General features: G+C 62.2%; 1 protein-coding gene and 1 long non-coding RNA gene across 6 annotated transcripts in view; one reads left to right on the plus strand and one right to left on the minus strand.

Annotated features, from left to right (window-relative positions):
- The window catches only part of ADGRL1 (adhesion G protein-coupled receptor L1), a 42,997-nt gene that overhangs the window by 5,809 nt on the left and 15,964 nt on the right, over positions 1–21,224 (minus strand). The window contains exons 2-18 of one of the 5 annotated variants that reach the window (XM_043586804.1): positions 20,971–21,135; positions 17,820–18,033; positions 14,608–14,717; positions 10,832–10,846; positions 6,483–7,283; positions 5,363–5,677; positions 4,568–4,671; positions 4,072–4,257; positions 3,710–3,748; positions 3,334–3,517; positions 3,040–3,162; positions 2,306–2,520; positions 1,842–2,012; positions 1,185–1,277; positions 869–1,089; positions 586–652; positions 58–149 (exon numbers count right to left, since the gene is read on the minus strand). In XM_043586804.1, coding sequence (XP_043442739.1) covers positions 58–149; positions 586–652; positions 869–1,089; positions 1,185–1,277; positions 1,842–2,012; positions 2,306–2,520; positions 3,040–3,162; positions 3,334–3,517; positions 3,710–3,748; positions 4,072–4,257; positions 4,568–4,671; positions 5,363–5,677; positions 6,483–7,283; positions 10,832–10,846; positions 14,608–14,717; positions 17,820–18,033; positions 20,971–21,040 — 3,020 coding nt within the window. In that variant the 5' untranslated portion in view covers positions 21,041–21,135. Of the gene's footprint in view, positions 1–57; positions 150–585; positions 653–868; positions 1,090–1,184; positions 1,395–1,841; positions 2,013–2,305; positions 2,521–3,039; positions 3,163–3,333; positions 3,518–3,709; positions 3,749–4,071; positions 4,258–4,567; positions 4,672–5,362; positions 5,678–6,482; positions 7,284–8,445; positions 8,527–10,831; positions 10,847–14,607; positions 14,718–17,819; positions 18,034–20,970; positions 21,136–21,224 lie in introns of those variants that run through there. The other 4 variants (XM_043586802.1, XM_043586803.1, XM_043586807.1 and 1 more) reach the window with 4 other exon arrangements.
- LOC122486984 lies at positions 14,713–15,630 on the plus strand. Its single transcript, XR_006298288.1, has 2 exons — positions 14,713–15,187; positions 15,526–15,630. It is a non-coding gene; the product is annotated as an uncharacterized LOC122486984 (long non-coding RNA).

Raw genomic sequence — 21,224 nt, forward strand, 5'->3', positions numbered from 1 at the left:
GAGGCCAGGCCCAGTATGGAGACATCAGGGGCAGGGGTGTGCAGAAGGGTTGCTCACTTAATGTTGTCGAGGCGACTGGAGTCGGGCTTGAGCACAGATGAGCTCCGGATCATCTTGTGCAGGGTCACCATGAGGAACACCAGGTTCACCTGGGGGTGGGACAAGGGGAGGGGCTAGGCTACACGTGGTACTGGCTAGGCTAGTGGTCCCTCCACCTCCCATTGTGAGCTCCTGGCCAAGTCTTAGTCTCAACCCTCCTCCTTCAGGGCTGCCTCTGCCAATGTACCTGTGCTCAGGTGTCTGCTGACTGGTAACAACTGTTAATGTGGCTCCTGCTGCTGGGAGGACAGGGCCCACACCTGACACAGGCAGGGGCTCAAATCACAGTGCCTGGACGGATGGGCCTCGGTGCTGGAGCTTTACGGACCTGCTATGCTCTTGTCCTCTTGGTTGGCTGCTCGGTTTTGATGGTGGTCAGACCAGCCCTCTCAAGGCTCGGGGGGGAGTGGGGGGTGCTCAGGGGTCAAGACTAGCTTGCACGAAGAACGGAGACGTGGTACTGGCGGGTACCACCTTCCTACTTACCACGATAACGAAGGAGACTGGCCCGATGAAGCTCCAGATGAAATAATTGTCCACTCGGAGCCAGCAGCTATAAAGGAAGTGGGGCTGGGGTAGACAAGAGGCGGGAAAGCCCTCCCCCCTCCCCAATCCTAGTCCCCAGGGACTCTGCTGTGGCCTTAGATCTCAGGAGGAGGGAGGCCAGTGCCCTGAGGGTCCTGGCCTAAGAGGTACTGCTGAGCAGAGAGCCAGGCAGGAGGAAAGACTTGGGGGGGGGGGGGTGGGGGGTAGGAGGAGGAACACTCACGCCTTCTCGGTGCCATAGCTGCGGTAGTCGATGGCAGCCGCGATGCCCACCACCAGTGCCGGGAAGCAGTAGCCCCCCAAGTAGTAGTACTTAGTACGGGAGTACTCGCTCTCAAACACTTCCACCAGCAGCAGATAGAGGTGCACACCCTCCAGGCACAGCCAGGAGAAGGCGGCCAGGAAGAAGTAGTGCAGCAAGCCAGCGAAGATGGGGCAGGCGATCTGGGGGCAGCGGGGACGGGGACCACAGGTGAGGAGCCACCCGGGCCGGCGCCGCCTCTCCTCCCCCCTGCCTCTGTCCCTGAGCCCCAGCCCACCTCATACTGAGTCTTGTCGATCCCGACCAGGAAGAGCAGCTCAGCCAGGAAGAGGTTGATGCACAGGTTCTTGTGGATGGTGTTGCGGTCGGTCTGCAGCCCCCGCAAGAAGCAGAAGGTAGAGATACAGATGGCCAGGCAGACGAGGGAGATCACGATGCCCACCCAGGTGATGACCGACAACAGCAGCTCATTGATGCGGCCCTGGTACTGGGGGATTGGGGGGGGGGGCACTCAGCACCTGTGGCCTTTGTGTAGCCAGGCTCGCTCTGGGCTCAGCCAGGTACTAGTGGCGAGCAAGGCCATAGGTCACGGGCACCACCAGTGCTGCCCATCTGGCCTTCTGCCCCCTGGCCGGCTCGCCGGCCCCCACCCTTCTGCGGCTGGCACGCTCACTTCCTCATGCTCTGGAAGGCTTGTGGAGAGATGACGAAGGTGACACCGACTTGCTTCTCCAGAGAAGGGAGAAGGTGGGACCGTGACCAGAAAGAACCAGACATACGGCCTCATGCCCCAGGCAAGACTGGTGGCCCCCCTCCTGCCCACATGCCCACGAAGCTGGCCTTCCCTGCACTGTCCATGCAGTGCTCTCTCTGCCATGCAAAGCCAGGAGAGCAGGTGGGCCTGCCCAGAGGAGCGGAGCGCCAGCCAGCTTACGATCTCGTGGTGGGCCATCAGCACGGCGAAGTTGGTGAGGTGGCTGCAGGCACACGTGGTGTGGGTCTTGTTGGACTCCACCAGGCGGCAGCCCTGGGTTGACCAGTAGCCCAGCATGGAACGCTCCGAGTAGTTCCAGAAGGAGCAGTTAGCATTGAAGTGGTTCTTGGCCTGTCGTGTGGTGGCGGCCGGGAAGTCAGGTCCAGGGAATCCCATTCCGGCCCCCACACCCAGCTCCCGGGATGGTGACAAGCATGAGAAAAGGGGCCGGGGCTCCAGGTGACGGTCTGGGGTCTCCGGGGACAAATGGCCCAAGCTGTTGAGATGGAGGCCGGGGGACCGGCGTCCCAGAAAGGGATCGTAACTTGTTCTTGGGGTGTGAACACACAGTGGGGAGAATATGCAGGCTGGGAACATGGAAGGTGGTGGGACCCCCACAGAGGAAGGGGGATGCCTCAGCTCACCTCCAGGTGGGCCACAGTGAAGATGACAGGGTCCATGAGAAAGACTCGACTGGACTCCTTGTTGATGGACGCCGCGATGACCTGCGAATTCACCACCAGGGAGGCGCCGCCTGGGCCACCTGTACCTGTTTCACCTGCCAGCTTCACTGTGGCGTTCTCGGTGGACAGGAAGAGACCCAGGTTGTTGTAGAGGATGAAAACGACTTTGACTACACCTGGGGACGATGGGCATGGCAGGGCGAGCCATCAGTCCTCGGTCCAGCACCCCCCCTCCACCAAGCCACACCGGCCAGCAGGACCTCCAGAGCCAGGCTGTGGCCCAGGTGAGGGGGTTTGGGGAGCCCTTCTGTGTACCATTGTTCAGTTAGTTGTAAACGGTTCCAAATGACAGGGCCGTGTCCCCAGCCCCACCTCATTTGCTGTGTTACCTTGAGGAAATCCCCATTCTCTGAGCCTTAGTCTCAAATGGGACAGACCTCCCTGAGTTAAGAGAGTAGACTGCTTTTACACAGCAGTGAGCCTGGCAAAGTTCCTGTGCTGTGGGGCTTTGGGGGGGGGGGGCGGGAGGGAGGACTCCACGAATCCCCTGAAATATTATGCTAGCTTGAATATAGGACAGTCTTGTGTGTTGTGGGTCCCACCCTTTTCTCGGATTCTTCAAAACCACTAAAATTTAAGAACTGATGTTTCTTGCCAGTGAAGCAGGGATGCCAGCCCAGGGTTTGGGCACTGACCGTTGCGGCTGTTCTGCTTGATGGTATTGGCGGACAGCTGGATGGAGTTCTCGCTTGGGTACTCCTGGGGAAACACCAGCTCCTGCACTTGGCCCTCGGTGTTGAGGACTGTCACCTCCAGGACTGTGGGACAGGGGATGGCAGGACAGATGTGGTTGCGGTCTATCCCCAGTCCAGAGGCCCAGCTATGGCAAGAGGCCCAAGGCCAGGGCATCCCCCGTGGTCTCTGGGCTGCAGCCCTCACAGTTCAAGATTTGCACCTGAACTTGCCCTGGTCATGACCGCAGCACTCACCCACGTTCTGCTTGGCAGCCAGGAAGCGGGCAGGCTCCCTGACATTGTCGGCCAGCAGGAAGGCACCCTCCTCCAGGACATCCAAGAGCATGGTGGCTGTGTGCACCTGCTCCGTAGCGTTCATGTCCTTCCAGGATTCCAGAGCCTCTGGCCGCAGCAGGTTGTCCACAGTCTCTACCACAGCCTACACAGGCGAGGGGGTGGCATTGTGATTCCCCCCACGTCCTCCACTTCCTTGGGCTGGGCTCTGCATCCCTTCTCTCAGCCTCCCGCCCCAGTGCTGCCTGGGGCGTGCCCAGAAGCCATGAGGGCTGTCTCACCAGCTCTCCCTCCCCTGCTGCTCGGCCGTGGCCAGCAGGAGCCCTCTGGGCCTCACCTTGATGTAGTCTTTGCAGGTTCTCTCCCGCTTGTGCATCTGGGAAAAGAGAGAGAGGTGCTGTCATTTCCCTCCTCCCCGCCCCCCCCCCCCAGCCCCCCAGGCTGACACGTCCGGGCCCCAGATAGGTTGCTCTTCCGCAGCTGTTACCGACCCAGGGCTGGGCCACGAGCAAGACCTATTCCTAAGGGACCCCCAACCCTAAGGACCATCCAGGGCAACTCGAGAGGAAGATCCAACATGCCTAGGACCGGTCCTCTCTGACCACCATGGGTGGCAGTCCAGCGTGGAGGTACCAGGCTGGCTCTTCTTGAACCCTCAGGGCACTGCCCCACCCTGTTGGCCCCACTGCCACGCCCCACCTTGTTGTAGTTCTTGCCAGCTGACTCGCGCTCAATGGGCCGCAAGGCCTGCAGCTGGGCGTCCAGAATATCCAGCAGCTGCTCCATCAGCTTCACGGAGGAGGACACGTCACCCGCATAGATGGAGCCTCGGGTGTGACGGGCTAGCTCACTGGCAATATTGGCTGCATTCTCCCCACTCTTGATCTGTGTGAGGTGGGAGTAGGGGCCCCCGGCTACCTCAGAGACCATCCTGCTTCCCACATGTTCCCTTTTAACATGCCCAGCCTGCTTGGCCCCTCTCCTCCCTCTCTCTCTGGCCTCTTTGCCCTCCCCATCCGTCTCTGTTCCCGCAGTAGGCCAGGGAGGGGACCCCACACAGTCCTGGCTCCCAGACCTGCCGGCCTATTTGTCTCCCCAATTGCTCTACTGCCCCCAGTGCGCCTTGTGCCCGGCCACCCAGGGCCCAGTGTGCAAGCAAATGTGCCAGTCTGGAAGGGGCAGCTGCTGCTGGTACCTTCTGGGCCACCTGGTTGACCCAGGGGGAGGTGCAGTTGCTGAGGTCAGGGCCCCGGGGGTTCCAGAGCCCCAGGGCTGGTAGACACTGGAAGGAGGCAATTCCTGCAGGGACAGACAGGAACAGAGAAGGGAGCCACAGGGAAGGAGAGGAGAAGGGGCCACAGCAGGGAAAAGAGATAACAGGAGAACAAGTAGGTGAAGGAAACACGGAAGACCAGACATGAAGAGGGCCGGACAGTCAAGAGAGACATCACTCTGAGGTGACGTAAGCCACCCCTCACTTCTCAGCTCCCCCTCTTGGTTCCTCCTCCTTCCATCTTTGCCCACCAGAAATGGAACTTTCCAGCAAAGTCCATCTTGGAACCCCTCCCTCTCCCTGAAGCCTCTTCAGACCCTCCCCTTGGATCGCTCCACTTGGAGCACGGGGTCCTTCCCCCCCCCCCCCCCCCCCCCCCCCCCAGGGCACTCGAGCTGCTCTCTGTGCTGCTGCTACTGGCTGCTCCAGGGCCCAAGTCACCTCCTGTGGGCTCCCTTCACGGTCTGCCCGGCACTGCAAGAGGGGACAGGGCAGGGGGACTCACTGAGCTGCTCCTGTGCCCTGAGAGCACAGCTGCAGAGGTCAGGCGTGACCCCTGTCCTCAGAAAGCCCATGCTTGGGCGTGGAACGTGAACAAGGGAGTGGGCCTGGGCCAAACTGAGTGGCAGACACGTTCCCGACCCCTTCCCCGGCCAGACCAGATTTGGCCGCTCCCCAGGCCAGCCACAGTGAGGCGGCCGCAGCCTCTGTACTCACCTCGGGTCCCCTTGGGGCAGGGCCTCTCCACCAGCATGCCCTGCTGGGTGGCCGGCCACTGGACCCGCCGCACCTCTCTAGGTTCACAGAAGAGCTCTGGGGACACGTGCAGGTTGGGGGCTGGGGGCCGCCGGGTGCTGGGAGCTGGGGCTGTGGCTGGAGGCAGGTCAGGTCCCAGCTGGTTGATGGCACCCACAGGGTGTGTGGTGAGGGGCACCCGGCGGAGCGGGGTGGTGGCTGCGGGCGAGGCCGTGCTGGTGAGGGGTGTGGGTCGGGCTGTGGTGGTCGTGCTGACAGGTGGGGAAGTGGCTGGGCCTGGAAGCGAAGAGGGTATCCAAGGTAGAGTCACCCCTGTGCCCGGGGTCCTGCCGTGGTGTGCCCAGGCACGGGGTCTCTGGCATTCTAGCATGTTCCCTAAAGTGGGAGGATGTCCTGGTCCCCACTGGGTCTGGGAGAATTCCCCTGGCCTCTCTCTACCCCCAAGACCACCAGAGACATCAAAAGGCAGTAAAAATCCACTTGAGTGTACCCTGAGGTGTGAGAGAGCAACCAGAGAGCGCAGGCCAGGAAGAGGATGTCACAACACAGCCACCTGCCATTCCCGTTCCCCTCTCCGGCCTCTGTGACCTGGCCGAATCCTGGTGGAGGCCTCAGGTCCCCATTTTGCCAATGAGGTTGGATTAGATGGGGCTCCCTGGGGCTGCTCAGAGCTGGCTGAGGGCAGCTGAGAGAGCAAAATGAGACTGCCCAGGGACACTCAGTCCTGGCGTCTTTACTGACCCCAGGCTTTCACCCAAGATTTTGGGCCCAAAGTGCCCAGGCCCCTGGGCCAGGTGGGGGGGGGGGGGGTGTGACTTAGTGGTTAGGAGCGCAGAGCCCTGGATATAGAGCGGCAGAGAAGTCAGCACGCCCCTACTACCCTCCCAGTGCTTCAGTTTCTGCACCTTACGTAAAAAGGCAGGAACCATCCCCGCCCCATAAGCCGTGACGACGAACTGAGAGGCTGAGACCAGCCTCTGTCCCGTGCTATTTGGCTTTGACCTCCCGCTCTCAGCACGCAGTAGACCCCCACCCCACGCCAAGCAACCAAGGAGGCAGAGCCCAGGGCAGCCAAGCCTACCCGCACTGGGGTCAGGCGGCCCGAACTCCAGGCTGTAGCGCACCACAAAATAGTTGTTCCAGACGTAAAGCTGGTTGTCGCGAGGGTTGTAGTCCACGGAGGAGACGAACTGGTAGGGGTTGGGGAAGGCCAGGCTCACGGGCTCCTCGCGGTTGGCGTTGGTGTTGAAGGCGTAGTCCACGCGGTTGCCCGCCGCCTCGCTGTCGTCGTCCACGTACACGGAGCGCAGCACGTACAGGACCCCGCACACCATGAAGGCGTTGGACGCCGAGCGCTTGTCGTAGCCGGTCTCCCATGTGCCCTCGAAACGCAGCGTGTAGGGGTTGAGCTGGCTCACCACCAGGCGCCCGTTGTTGCCCTCGGTGGCGTAAATGACCCACAGCCCGTTCTCGTCCACAGCTAGGTCGATGTCGGTCTTGCCCCCCCAGCGGTAGGGCGAGGTGTCGTGGTAGTTGGCCGTGTTGATGACCGTCTCCCCGCTCTTGATGCGCGTGCGCAGGTCGTACTTGACGATGTTGCGCGTGCGCTCCTTGTTGTAGAAGACGGCGCCGTCGTAGACCACGAAGCCCGTGCCGTCCACGCGGTTGGGCAGGCGGTAGGTGGTGGTGTGGCGCGCGGCCACGTAGTCCTCCCACGAGGCGTACTCGGTCAGCGTGTCCGTGCGGTAGGGGATCCAGGGCATGACGTAGATACGGTCGCCCGCCTGCAGCGGGTCCTTGCACCAGGCGCCAGACTGGTGTTCCGACTCGTGCGTGGAGGTGGGCTCCAACACCTTCTGCAGGGTCCCTGGGCACACGAAGACTGGGCCGGGCGGATGGGAGGGCGGGGAAGACATGGGGAGAGGAGGCGCAGAGGCGAGGGAGGGGGAGAGAGAGAGACAAATTGGTCACGCGGCCTGGGGTAGCCAGGCTGTCCCCTCCTGCTGCTGCAGTCACGGTTGCTTGGTAGGGCTGGTGATGGGAAGGGGGTTTCCGGGCTGGGACCCCTGCCCTGCCCAGCTGCCCCTCTCCCTGGAGAGGTCAACCCTGGAGGCCATTAAGAGCAGGGTTAGTGTGTGGGGTGGTGGTACCCCTCTCCTTCCCTGGCTGCTAGAGACCCCACAGGCTGGGGATAAAGGGTTTGGCAACAGCCCTCCCAGAGTCGTCTTCGTGTGCCTTAAGTGGGGGCGGAAAGATCTCCTCACTGCAGCCACTGGTGGCTTTGAGGCTCCAGGGACTCAGTGCCCTGCTCCTTTACCATTGTCACAGCCCCCTACGGAAGAGCTATGGGTCGAGGGTCCCATCCTTCACCAACCACACCAGGACAGATTTTTTTTTTTTTTTTAACTCTTTCTCCCCTCTCCCCCCAACCCCCCGCAAAAATTGCAAGGTAGAGTGATGTTTCCGTACCCACAGTGGGTGTCAGGAGTGCCCCCCTATTCCAGGGTGGAGGAGGCACCCAGGGTTCCCGATGCAGCCTGTGCCCCCACCCCCTACCCAGTACCCACGAAATCAGCAGGTGAGGAAGGGTTTTTGGAAAAATCCAGCCCCTCCCTGATGGTGCCCCGCCCTGCCCCCAGCCGGCAAGGTCTCTCATGGGGTTTGTTCAGCAGCAGACACTGACACTGGTGCACAGGGGTGGGGGAGGTTGGGGGACATGGGAAAGGAGGGGGCTTCCCGGGAGAGTTGGGGAGGGGAAAGGAGAGCTGCGTGGAGGGAAGAGAGACAAGGTGGGGGGGCCTCGGCGAGGTCCTGGCTCCAAGGGAGGCACGCTGGAGACCACCTGGGAAGAAAGGGTTAGTGCTGGCGAGGAGAGAGGGGTGAGCAGAGAATTCACTCCAAGGCCCAGGCCCGACTGAGGGTCCCTCGGGGGGGCAGTCCCAGGTCCAGCTCAGAGGGGGCAAGGGAGGGAACCAGGAGCTAGGATAAAGACCCAGCCCGCCCCAGCCGGCCCGCCCCCTCCCCTGCCCCGGACCCCGATTTACCTGCGACCATCCCCGGCTCGGGAGGAGGGACCAAGGCACCGCTGATGTCAGAAAGGTGGGGGGCCCCGCCCCACCCCCCCATTCCCTGAAAAGGAGGAAAACCTCAACTGCATCTCGTTGGCCGCCGCTGGCCTGCCCACCCTTGCCCCGTCACACCCCGGTGCCACCTACTCCTAGCCTCCCCTCACCGACCCGGTAGGGGTCTGGACTCAGGAGTGGGGATGTCCAGACGCCCCTCCCTCCAGGATGGCCGGGCCTCCCTCTCACCTCCCTGCTGGCCGAACCCACACACAGGCCAGGGTGAGGGTTTGCAGTGAATTCTCTGCTCCTGCTTGGCCTGTCACCAAAGCAGCTGGCCCCAGGGGGAACAGGGAGGGCTGGGACCTGGTGCGGGCTTGGGGGGCAGCCCCAGTGGCAAGAGGGTCTTGGACAGGCACCACTCCTCACTCCCCCACGTCCAGCCTCTTCACCAGGCTTGGGTGGGGGGATGTCCAGCCCTCCCTTCACAGCATCAGGGACGGCTTGGCCCGAGGGTCCCCGGGCACAAAGCAGCCAGGAGCACACCCTGTTTTAGGAGGGGGAGGGGAGCCTGGGACACAGACGTCAGCAGGGACCAGAGGGATCCTGGCTTGAGCCCTAGGGCTCCACCATCTCCTTGTCCCCAGTGCCCTGAGGGGTTGGCCTGCGCCCTGTGTCCCGCACACCTGGCCTCCAGCTTTTTCCTCTGTGCCCGGGTCTCCCCTCTCCCCAAGCCAGGACCCCTGCCAGCTCTGTGGCCCCTGAGCAGATGTGTCTGTGTGTGTGTGGGGGGGGGGGCGGTGGGAGGCCTCAGAGCCTGACCTGGTCAGAAGGGTGTGGAGGAGGAAAACGTGGTTAGAGGTTACCCCGGGGAAGGGGGAGAAGATGAGGAAGGGTCTGCCTGGGGCCTTTGACAGCAAGGACCCCTCCCCAGCACCAAGCTCCCAACACCTCCTCTTCCCTCCCCCCTCCCCCCCCCCGCCCCCCCACTCCCCCCTCGAAGAGAAAAGATCCAGGGCTGCAGGGTCCAAACCACCACCGGGCCTGTAAGAAGAGTGTCTCAGGGAGAGAGAGGGAGAGAGTGGCGGGGCAGTGAGGGTCGGGGGCCTGGGCTGGCTGCCCAGGCCTCTCTGAGGTGGGGGAGGGCAGGGGGAGGGGAGCAGCTCGGAGGGACCCCGCCCCACCTTCCTCAAAGGGATGCTCCACAGACCACCGTAATTTCAAGGCAAAAAGCGACCCCGAAAGGATGGCTCGCCCGCGGCCAACCTCAAAGCTGTCATTTCCCCCCAAAATTCAGGGGAGCGCTGGGCCATCTCCAATATCCCGCCCACCCTCGAAGTTCTTCGGCGGCAGTGTGCCCCCCCCACCCCCCCAACACCAAAGGCCAGAGAGCTCCACCCCACCTTGGAGTTTTCCCCTTCCCTTGCTGAAGGTTAACCCTGCAAGAAATTACGGTGCTCACGGAAGTCCCCAGACCAGGCCTGTACCTCCCCCCAACCCCCCTCTCCCTGGTCCTCTAACCAAAACAGCCCAGAAGAAACCCTGACTGCAGCTTTGCAAGTGTTTCAGAACCAGAGAAAACGTTCCCCCACCCCGCGCTCCCCCCCACAGCGAGGCCCACCCCCACCCCTTCCCCCCCAATTTGGCAGACTGCCCTCCCAGGGCTGGGGACAGCTGACATCCCTCCCCAGGGCTGGGCCCCCGGCTGGTCAAGGATGGGGGTTGGGGGTGGGGGAAACTGGTGCTCCGTGCTCCAAAACAGCTCTGGGCCTTGGAAACGCCAAACCAGAAGGAACTTATGCCACCAGGAGCCCGAGAGATAGAAGGAATCTGCTCCCCCAAAGGAAAACAAAGGTGTCCCCTCCATCCCGCCTCCCCTGAGCCAGACACGTGTTACAAAAGTTGGGGCAGGAAGAAAAGGAGAGAGACCCGGTGCACTCTGCCCCCAGCTGGGAGCCAGACAAGGGGGTCCCTCCCTCCCCTCCCGCCCTGGATGCTTACACACTTCTCCTGAAGGAGGCAAAATAAGTATGAGAGAAGGCCAGGTCCCCCCTGCAAGGGCTGGGACGAGGGAGGAGGGACAGGGAGAGACAGAAAGAGAGAAAAAGAGGCAGAGAGAGAAAGAGAGAGAGAGAGAGAGAGAGAGAGAGAGACAGAAGGTCCTGCCCGTGCTCAGAGAGGAGCTTCCTCGGGTGTCTGGAGGGTGGAGTCGCCCGTGGCGGCACCAGGGCTGGCCCCACCGGGAGGACACCCGGGGTGGGGGGGTGGGGAGAAGAAGGGGCTGAGAGGGGAGGGCGGGTCACATAAGTATGGTACAGGTAAGAACAAAGTGTGAGTTAGGGGTTAGCATTGGTAACAGTGCGTTTACCTTTCTGCTCCACTTCTACTTTAAGCATCGGAAGAGAGAGAGAAAACAAATTGAAAAAAAATGTGCAAGAAAAAAAAGAGAAAAAAAAAAAGATTAAATTGCTTTCGTTTCTTATCTGGCAACATGCCCCCTTTTCCTTTCTTTCCTCATCCTGGTTCCCCAACCCCGAAACGTAGCATCAGCTCAGCCCCCGCCCCCAAGTCCCTTCCTCTGGGGAGGGTGTCGGGGGAGACAGTCACAGGGAGGGGGAGACACGCGAGGACAGAGACCAAGAGAGACACGGGGGGGGGGGTGTACAAACAGGCAGGTGGACGGAGCCCTCAGATGGGTGGGAGCACCCTCGGTGCAGTGGGGGTCGGGGAGGGGGTAGCTTCAGCTGGAAGGTAGGCTCTGGTTAGGGGAGCACCAGGGGCGAGGGGGTGGGGAAGAGCCACACGGGTCCCCTCACACCCTGCCTGCTGCCCTCCTGCTAGAACCAGGGGCCCAGGGGGAGGGGGTTCAGTGCCTCCAGGGGCCTGGGCGCCCCCAGCTGAGAGAGCATGCTGAGCTCCTTCCCTTTCTGTGCCGGCCGTGCTAGAGTCCAGCCGAGCTCCCCCAAGCCCTCGCAACCCAGAAGAAGCCAACACAGAGAGAGAGGGCGGCAGAGTGGAACACAGAGTGACGGAGAGGCAGACAGGCAGAGCCCCTGGGCCTCGGAGAGCCGGGTGGGGGAGACAGAGGCAGAGAAGGAAGAGGCTGGGGTGGGGGAACATCACAGACAGCAGGTGGGGGCACAGACACGCTCCCACGCTCCCCAGCTCCCCCGGGGCAAGCCTGTGGCTCCGTTTGTCTGCCCAGCCCCCCCACCCCCGGGGGCCCGGGAGCCAGGAGCTCCCTGTCTGCTGCCCGGTGGGCGGGCGCACCTAGGGGAGGAAGGGGCACGGTTAGAATGTGCTCAGCTGCAAGGCAAATCCAGCGTTAGTCGGGCCCGTCTGGATGTGTGTGTGTTTGTGTGTGTGTGTGTGTGTGTGGTGGTGGGGGGGGGGGGGGAGTCCCACACACCCACTGCCCCCTCCCCACGGTGGCCCCTACACCCACCCCTGACTCGCCCGCACCAGCACTGGGGTCACCCCAGCCTCTGAAGCCCAGGGCCAGATGGCTGCCCAGGCTGCTCCCCCTTCAGGCTCCGTGTCCCTGGCCCCTCAGGAACTTCTGGCCGGGGCCTTGCTCCCCTGCCGCCTCTCTACAGGCACAAGCAGGGAGTCCCCAGGGGAGTGTTTGGCTTCCTTCCCAGCGCCTCATCCAGGGCCTGGCACACAGGAAGTGCTCAGCGAACAGGAACATCGCGGGACGAGTGAGTGCCCGCCTTCCTGTTCTCTGGCCTAGCTACCCTCACCCTTGTCAACTGCAGTCCCCACTTCTTCTGGAACCAGCAAGCTACACCCCCACACCCCTGGGTCCTGCCTGTCGAGGGCACACACGGCCCCACGTGTCCCAGACACATTCACTGCACGTCCTGCCTCCCCGGGGGCTCAGGCTAGCTCTCTCCCCCAGGCCGGAGCTGCCCGTGCTTGGGCCATCCAGGTCTCTGTGGGCCGTGCCCCCTGGCCCACCCTCGGGGGCCGGGGGGCGGTCAGCTTCAGGAGGCCCGTAGGCCTCTTTCCTTCCTATGCTGCGTGACTTTTTTCCTGCTTCTTCACCCACGTGGCGTGCACTTGCTTTGGACTCGACTTGGATCAAGGTCTTCTTTTCCTGCCCTTTATCTCACCTATCTCACTCCTCACAACGAGGAGTTGTGTTCGTCACTAGTCATTACTTTTGGTTTTGATTACCAACAGGCAGTAATGTTAACTGGTAAAAATCGCTACAAGTAGCCACAACAAAAGCAATGACTACCAAGTACCTAGCACTTGGTAAGTGACTAAGTGCCAGGAGCTGTGCTAGGAACTTCCCAGGTAGTTTTTCAAGAGCCCTGTCTGCGGATGGGGAAGCTGAGGCTCAGTGAAGTGAAACGACACAACTGAGGCCACTGAGCAGCTGGCAGAAGCGGGCACCGTTTCTCTGACGCCTATGGTGCGGGGCACACGAGGCGCTTCACCCACATTCTGTCTACTGCTGGCCGCATCCCTGGGAAGGGGCCCCTCCCGCCATCACAGACGAAGGTGCAGGCTAAGCTGGCTCGGAAGGGCACCCGAACCCTTGCTGAGCACATCCTGAACCAGGCTCGGGTCTGGGCGCTGGGGCATGAAGACGAAGCCTCTGCCCTGGGGGAGTTTACACCCGCACCTGCCACAGGGAGCCAGCTCTGCGGCCAGCCTCAGGTCAGGCGTTTCACACACACCGTCTCCTGGACTCTCGCCTCCTTTGGCCGCAGCTCAGAGAAGTTAAGTCATGTGCTCAAGTTTCAGAGTCAGAAAATCCAAGAACCAGGCTGAGCCGCAAACCCAGCCTGATTTCCCTGCTGTGCAATGCTCCCAGCCTCCCGCCTTCCTTCCCTGCTGCCCCAGCCACGGGGGTGGATGGGCAGTGTCCCCAGTGCTGTGGGGAGGCTTCAAAGGTCAGATGGGCGTCCCCCTCAGGTGGCGGCTGGAGGCCTCCGTTGCTGAAAGGAAAGGGTGAGGAGTAAAAGAAGGTTATGGAAGCACATAGGTGATCCTGTTTCCCCCGGCCTGTACGCCATCACCTGCGAGGAGAAATCAAAGGTTGAGGGGGACAGCTGGGGTGGGAGGGCAGAGGGGGGAGAGTCACAGGGCCTCCTGCTCCCCTGCCCCTGCCCCCCACTCTCTGAGACTCTGGTGGCCCTGCCTCCTCCCCCATCTGCCCGGAGGCCCTACCTCCAGGTTGGCTACATGAAGCTGGCAGGGAGAGGAGAGGAATGGATGATGGGGAGAAGGGAAGGGAGAGTGAGGGCAGGAAAGAAGGGCCATGTTAAGAGCAGAGTGCTGAGGAGGAGAGACCCTGTCTTTGTTTGCTCCCTTTGGCCAGAGGCAAGAAAGCCAGGCCCCTGGCTCCCCAGATCACCCTCCTCAGGCTTCCTTGAGGGGGGGGCCCACTCTAGTCCAACATGGCAGCACTTCCCTTGCAGACAGGAAGTGCTACCATGGTAATGGGCAAACTAACCAAGAGATAGTAGCTGAGGAAGATGCCCCTAGTCCTTCAAACCGGATCTGCCGCCAGGCCTCAGACGGTGGTCTGCCTCTCTATGGGTTTGGAGTCCGGCTTCCAGGACTGGGAAGGGGCAGGACTAGGAGTATGTGAGAAGCGAGGGCGACGAGAAAGAGGAGAGGGAGTTGAGAAAGGAAATGGAGTGAGTGAGAGGGAAGAGCAGGCGTGTAAGGGGGGAGTCAGGAAAGGAAGAGATGTGAGAGGAGGAAGGAGGCAGAGAGGCTGGAGGGCAGCAAGGCCCAGGCCCAGGGAAAAGAAGACTGATAAGTGCACCGACCAGAGTTCTGGCCTTGAAGTGTTAAGTGAGCGAGGGGCATGTGCAGGAGCAGGGCTAATGGGCCAGAGTAACAAGGGGTGGGGAAGGTGCCCTGGGGATGGGGACAAAGTCTGTGAAGGTGGGGGTGGGGGTGGGGCAGGTACCGAGTGTGGACAGAGGGGCTGGGAGAAGAAAGTGTGTGAGAGAGGGAGCAGGCCCGGCTGTCCCCCAAGTACCTGGTCCCGACTTGGCCCTGTGCGCGTGCGTGTGCGTGCGTGTGTGTGTGTGTGTGTGTGTGTGTGTCAAGGTGTCTCCTCCTCGCTTGCTTCTGGGAGGGGGAAGGGCCCGTGTCCGCACAAGGAACAAGATGACTCACTGTAGGGGACACAGTCGTACTGCACCTCCAGGTACTTGTAGGTCCCAGGACAGGGGTCGGGAAAGGCGTCAGAGCCGGCAACCACCACGCACTGGGTGCGGTTGTTACACCTGAGAGAAGAGACAAGGAGCTGAGATAAGACAGGCCTAGAACTGGTGGGGGGGCATCTAGGGCCGGGAGAGGAACGCGCCCCCCCCGGGCTGAGAAGAAACTCTGGCGACCAGGGCCGGCGGCCTTGTGTGGGCATCGTGTCCCGTTTCCTGCCTGCTCTCTCTTTCCCACCACACAGGTTTCTTCTGTTCTCAGCCTCAGGGCTGGGCCAGAGCTGCGCCCCAGAAACTGCTTCCCCGGCTGCCCTTCGCCATTTTCATCCCATCGGAGGGTCACGCCCGCCGTTACATCCTTGGCGTTTTTCCCGAATTGACCATAAGACACAAGGCCACACGTGCGGGGACGAGGTGGCGTCTCCGCCGAAGTGCTGCTAACGAGACGCTCACGGCGCCTCTCTGCGTCCACCTCAGGCCACGTCTTAGGTGTACGTGTCTCGGCCTTTGGACGGCGCCGCTGTGACCACGTGCAGGTAGGACACGGGCAATCTCTCGGCCTCGTGCGGAAGCCACACTCAGTTCCCCGAGGGGACTCGGGAGTCCCCACCCACCGCCCGGGAGCCCGGCTAGCACATGAGGGGACTCCCTAACGACAAAACGAGGTTTCTCCTCTGCTGTCTCTCCAACCAAGGTCATTAACTAACGAATCTGCTCACTCCCACCCACCTCATCCCCCTGGCTCAAAACACAGCACTGGCCTCGGAAGGTTAAGTAGAGGGTTGCCCAGGACCCGGCAACTGCACGCCTACTAGCTGTGTTCCCAAAGACCCGGAAGCGGGCGCTCAAACAACTGCTTGTACATTCACGGCAGGACCGCTGTCGCGAGAGCCAAAGTGGGGGAACAGCCCCACTGTCCGCTGACGGATGAGCCAAATGTGGTCGGTCTGTGCCGTGGAACATTATTTGGCCATAAAAAGAAAAAGAAAAAAGGTCCGGTGCGCCACCGTGTGGCTGAACCCCGGCAACGCTGTACTGAGCAAAAGAAGTCAGACCCAAGAGGCCACGTCTCAGATTCTCTCTCTATGAAACGTCCGGAGCAGGCAAATCCAGAGAGACAGAAAGCAGGTGGTGTCAAGTGGCTGGGGGCGGGGGGGGGGGGGCCGTGACTGGATGGGGTTGCCCTTCGGGGGTATGGAGATGTTCCGGAACCAGACAGGGGTGGTGGCGCACGTATTAAATAGCACTGAATTGTCCGCTTTAAGATGACGGACGGCGATATGTGAGCGTCACCTCACTGTCCGGAAGAGAAAGGGGCCGGAGACCGCAGGTCCCAGCCTCCCCCTGCAGCTGGCCGTGACCGGGAGGTGGCAAAGGGCCCACGGTGGCCTTCAAACGGGATGGGTGCAGGGAGGCACCGAGACAGCGGGAGGCGGGTGGCCTTCTCGCCTCCCGTCTTGTTTAGGCCACCGTACGTGCTCCGGGGGCTGTCAGCCCTAAGCAGTACGAGGAGCCTCCAGGTTTCAAGAGGGCAGAGCAACGGCCTCTCGCTCCCTGGGCCCCAGTGACCACACTGCACAGCGTCCCCCCTTTTGGAAGTGAGAACCCACGGACACCGGAACCGGGCCGGGGAGAACACCGCAGACGCCGAGGCCGGCGCTGAACGAAGTGGGCAGTGAGAAACTCGGAGGCGGGAGGTGGGAGGAAAGGGATCCGCAAGGAGGATGGGGCATAGTCCAAGCCAAGGTTGACACCATGCAGGGTGTCAGAGAGGGAAGGGGGGGCAGGACCGCTGGAGAGGGTGCACATTTGAGAGAAGGTGGGAGGGAGGGAACGAGGTGGCTCCAGCCTGGCCCACCGGTCAGAGCCACTTGCCCGCGCCCATGCCTGCCCAAAAGTCTCTGGAGGCTCTCAGTGACCCTGCCCCATGACTTATTCTAGAATCTTCTGCCAACATTCAAGAGGCTGCCGAGCTGGCCCCAGCCCTCCTCCCCTTCTTCAGTTCTGTGCTCTGGATCCTGGAGTGAACCTTATGCCCTCTCAGGCATTTAGCAAAAACTCAGTGAATGCCTCTGTATCTGGCTGGGGACAGCAGTGACAGACACAACGCCCTGTCCCCATGGGGCAAAGACAAAACGAACACAATAACAGAGGGAACTATTCTGTTCTACAGAACTGTGGCTAGAGGTCAGGGCTAGAAGATAAAGCAGGGAAGGAGCTAGGAAGTGGGGTGGGGGCAGTGATCTTAGGGTGGTCAAACGGGCCTCACCAAGAGGAGCATTAGGTGAGAAAATCTACGGAGGAGGGGAGGGAGGAGCCGTGCGGGTGTCAGGGAACAGCATTCCCGGCAGGGGGAACAGCCAGTGCCAAGACCCAGAGGAGGCCCGTGGCAGACGATGCCTGATGTATGTCAGGAGCAGGCAGGGCAGCCGGAGCCGAGTGAGCGAGGGGGAGTGTGGAGAGGGTGAGGGCCGGGAGAGGGGCACAAGGCACAGAGCGCAGCGCCTCGTGGGCCTCGGGGAAGACAGGCTTTCGCTCTGAGTGAGGTGGGTGCTCATAGGTACCCTCTGGCTGCTGCGGGGCGGGCGGGGGAAACAGACGGCAGTGGGCGAGACAGGGCAACCCCAGGGGGAGCTGTGGCCACGGAAGCAGTGGTCAAGTGTGGGCGTGGTTTGAAGCAGGAGCCGACCAGCTCTAACTGGACTTCTGCAGCAGGTGTGAGAAAGGCTTTGGCAGACCTGTCACACTCACACACAGCCTTGCACACTCAAGCACTCTCTTTCTCTTACACTCACGTGTGCTTCTGTCATCTGCGTTCAGGCTTCACCTCCTTGGGGAAGCCTGAGTGACCTCTGGGCTCTCCCTCGGAGCCTGTGACACCTTCACCCTGTCCTGCTCTTGCGTTTACACTGCAAGACTGCCCCTTCCCCCCCCCGACTAGTCTCGGGATGGGCTTCTGGAGGCTGGTGGGGAAGACGGGCCGGGTCTTACCGGCTGTTTGCACGGGACCTGGCACCTAGTAGGTGCTCAGGAAACCCGTGCGGAACGCACAGAAGGAGGACTGAAGGCGTGGACAGGGTGCCCTGACCAGGGGGGTGTTTATCCAGGGACCCCAGGGACTGTCCCCACCCCTCCTCCCAGGAGCCCGGTGGGGCCGGGGCCTCTCACCTCTGTGACATGATCTTGAAGGCATCAGGCAGGTAGCACTGCACGTTCTCCATCTGGAAAGGGTCGGCGTCACAGATCTTGTCGTCTGTGCGCCCATAGTTGGCGTTCTCCACCATGATGACGTCGCTGCCTGGGCACCGCAGCTCGATGGGATAGCCTTCGCACGCCAGCTCCCGGCGCATCAGCCCGAACGGGAGCCCAGCCCGGCTCAGGCCTACGGGGAGGGAAGACCCTGCTGAGGAGGTCCCACCTCCAGCTTGGGCTGCATCCAGGAACCTCAGTTCTTTCATCTGCAAAACGGGCTTCCCAACGTGCCCAGCCGCGTAGTGAGGCCTCTGCCCTCGGCTCCTGGGGAAGTGCCTCCAAGCACCCGGAGCGTCCCGCCCGATGAGTGTCTTTGTTGACCTGGGGGCCTCGGGCCAGGTCAGACAGTCTGCACTGTTTTGGGCTGAGTTGTGTCCTCCCGTCCTCCCTCGTACCTCAGGATGTGACCAAATTTGAAACAGGCCATCAAGTTCAGATGAGCCGAGCCTGTTAAGGTAGGCCCTGCCCCAGTATGACCACTGTCTTTATAAAGAGGGGAAATGTGGACACAGAGACAGAGGGGAGACAGCCAGCCACGAGCCCAGGAAAGAGCGGGAACAGCTCCTTCCCTCACGGCCCTCGGGAGGAGCCAGCCCCCCTGACAACTTGATCTTGAACTTAAAGCCTCTAGAGACCGCAAGACAATAAACTTCTGCTGTTTCAAGCCACCAAGTCTGCGGTACGTTGTTACAGCAGGCCTAGCAAAAGAACACAGTAAGGACATGATCTAGGGTGGGAGTCTTGGGGTGTCAGTGGACCTCTGGAAGGGCGGGAGACTGAGGCCAGTGCTGCGGGGGGTCCCCCACATCCACATGACTGAGCCCCAGTGAAGGCTCTGGACAGCGGGGCCCGGGGAGCGTCCCACGTTGGCAGGGCACCATGCGTGTGGTCGCACAGCACGTGTGACCACTCCGTGGGGAGGGGGCGAACCGCGAGCCCTGGGCACGGAAACTTCCCGGACGCTGCCCCACACACCGCTTCCCTTGGCGGTTTTCCTCTGCATCCGTCGGCTGTAAGAAGCTGTCACCGTGAGCACGACAGCATTCTGGAATACGCTTCTAGTGAATCATCATGTCTGAGGGTGGTCTAAGGAACTCCCGAACTTGCAGTTGGAGTCGGAAGTGAGGGAGGTCTTGGGCGCTCCCCTACCCTCGCACCGCCCCACGCAAGCAGGAGAGATGGTGTGGGAGGAAGTGCTCTCCTGTCGGGGAGGACACCGCAGAGCCTGGCTTTGCCACTTCTCGGCCGATGGGCCAGAGCCTCTCACGGCATGGCCTGGGGGTCGGTGGCACCGACGTCCCGTGGTGGCTGCTTAAGAAGGCAGATTCTGCCCCCCCACCCCCAGGCCTGCTGTATCGGGATCTCGGGGGTGATACCAGGAGCCTCGGACCTGTGTGCCCACCAGCGGTTCCGACGCGTGCTCAGTTCGGACAGCCACAGCTTTAGCCTCCTCGGGCCTCAGGTTCCGACCTGTAAGATCGGCACTGACAGCCCAGGAATGTACTTCGAGGACTCGGTGCACTAGAGAATGTTCCTGAAGGAAGCACTGAGCGTGGTGCCCTGTGTGGGGAGGGTCAGCTCCCCGTGGGGTCGCAGTGTCACACGTCCTTGCCCATCCTGTGCCGTGTGAGGACCCAGGGGGTTTAAATCCCCGGCTGACGGCCTGGCCCAGTAACGGACCACCTCCGTGGCCCCAGATCCTTCTCCGAGGAGCCGCCGCTCCCGCCTCAAGGCACCGCTGAGGGGCTGCGACAAGGGCAAGCGATATGTGGCGAGGCGGCGGGTGCCGAGTCCCACCACCGGTGGGATTACCGAAGCAGCCAGACTCTGCGGGACAGAGTGGGCTCCGCGTGGCCGACACCTGCCGGGGCAGCCACCTACTCAGACGCTGGGCTCCCTCCGCCAGGCCTCGCCAGGGGCTGGAGGGAGGCGTGGATGCACGGAGTGACCCACGGGCCCGATGTGGGGACTGTGGCTCGTGGGTCAGGAGAAAACCGGTGCACGAGGGCGGCAGTGCCTTTCAGAGACCTGTCCTTCCAGCGTCGGGTGGGAGGCCCGAGGGGGATGGCAGCTAGGCCCCCGGGGTTTTTTGGGGTGAGTTGAGTCTCACTCGGGGGAAAGTATTACATGTGTTCCTCTAGCACCATCTGCTTTCACAGCTAATTTTAGTCCTTCCCGGGCCCGGGAGGGAGGCCGGGGGTGGAGGCTGGCTCAGATGGGTCTGGGGGTGGGAGCGGCCCCTCCCGGCCCAGCTGGGGCTGTGGGGCAGGACCCGGACGGGCAGAGAACGTGGGCATCAGGGGAGCAGAGGGTGCCAGCTGGCCGGAGCGGTGCCAAGGCCCTGGGGCCTGGCTGAGTACGGCCCCCTCCACCTTTGTGGCTTTCTGGAGTATCGGGCTCCAGGAGGGGACCCTGGGGCACAAAGTGTGCCAACAGTGCTCTCCAGACAGCGCTGAGGGGGTGCCGGCTGGGGGCAGGCCCCCGGGCTAGGGACAAGGCCAGCGGGCCCCTGCTTTCTGCCTCTCCCCTTGCCCTGCCCTTGCCCCCGCCTAGGCCTGCCACGGGGACCATAATTGAGTAATTGGTGAAGATGGGCGGGCGGGCTCGGGGCACTAATTGTCGCATGTGCAGGATCCTGGGGCCGGCATAGGGCCGAGCCGGGTAATTAGTTGTTTTTAAATAAACGTCAGCGGGCATGCTTTAATTAAGCCTTCTTCCCAGTGAGGGCCTCCGAGATGTAATCACAGAGAAAGCCACACACGCAAGACAGAGGAGTAGCGGCTCACCAGGAAGGCCCGTCCCGGTCCCAGGAGGCCACAGCCCGCGTCCCAGGTTCTAGGACCCCCGGCTTCCCCGGGCTTTGGGGGTGAGGGGCCGGTCCGGGGAGCCCTCCGTGGTACCAGGGGGTGCAATTACCAAGTCCTCCTCCGGCTTCGTTCCGCCGAGGTCTGGAGCGAGGTGGGGACTGCGGTGCTTTACCAAGTGGCTGGGAGGTCCTGCACCTTGTCATCTGCCCGCCCAGCTGCATTCCGGAGGCTGGCCCCTCCCCAGCCCCAGCGGCACCTACCTTGGGTGGCCGAGGTGACCAGGACGGCGGTGATGCAGAGACTCCACAGCACAGCGGCCAGGCGGGCCATGGCGGCGGCCAGGGGCGGGTCCGGGGCTCTCAGTGTCCTGTGCGGGGGGCCTTGCCCCGCATCAGCAGGTGGGCACCACGGCCTGGCCCACCAGCCTGGGGAGAAGAGGGAGAGTGAGGCGGGAGCGAGGCCCCAGCAGACACAGGAGGAGGTGCGCTTGGGCTGGTCCCCTCTCCTTGCCGGT

Source organism: Prionailurus bengalensis, chromosome A2, assembly GCF_016509475.1.
Source record: "Prionailurus bengalensis isolate Pbe53 chromosome A2, Fcat_Pben_1.1_paternal_pri, whole genome shotgun sequence".
Taxonomy (NCBI): domain Eukaryota; kingdom Metazoa; phylum Chordata; class Mammalia; order Carnivora; family Felidae; genus Prionailurus; species Prionailurus bengalensis.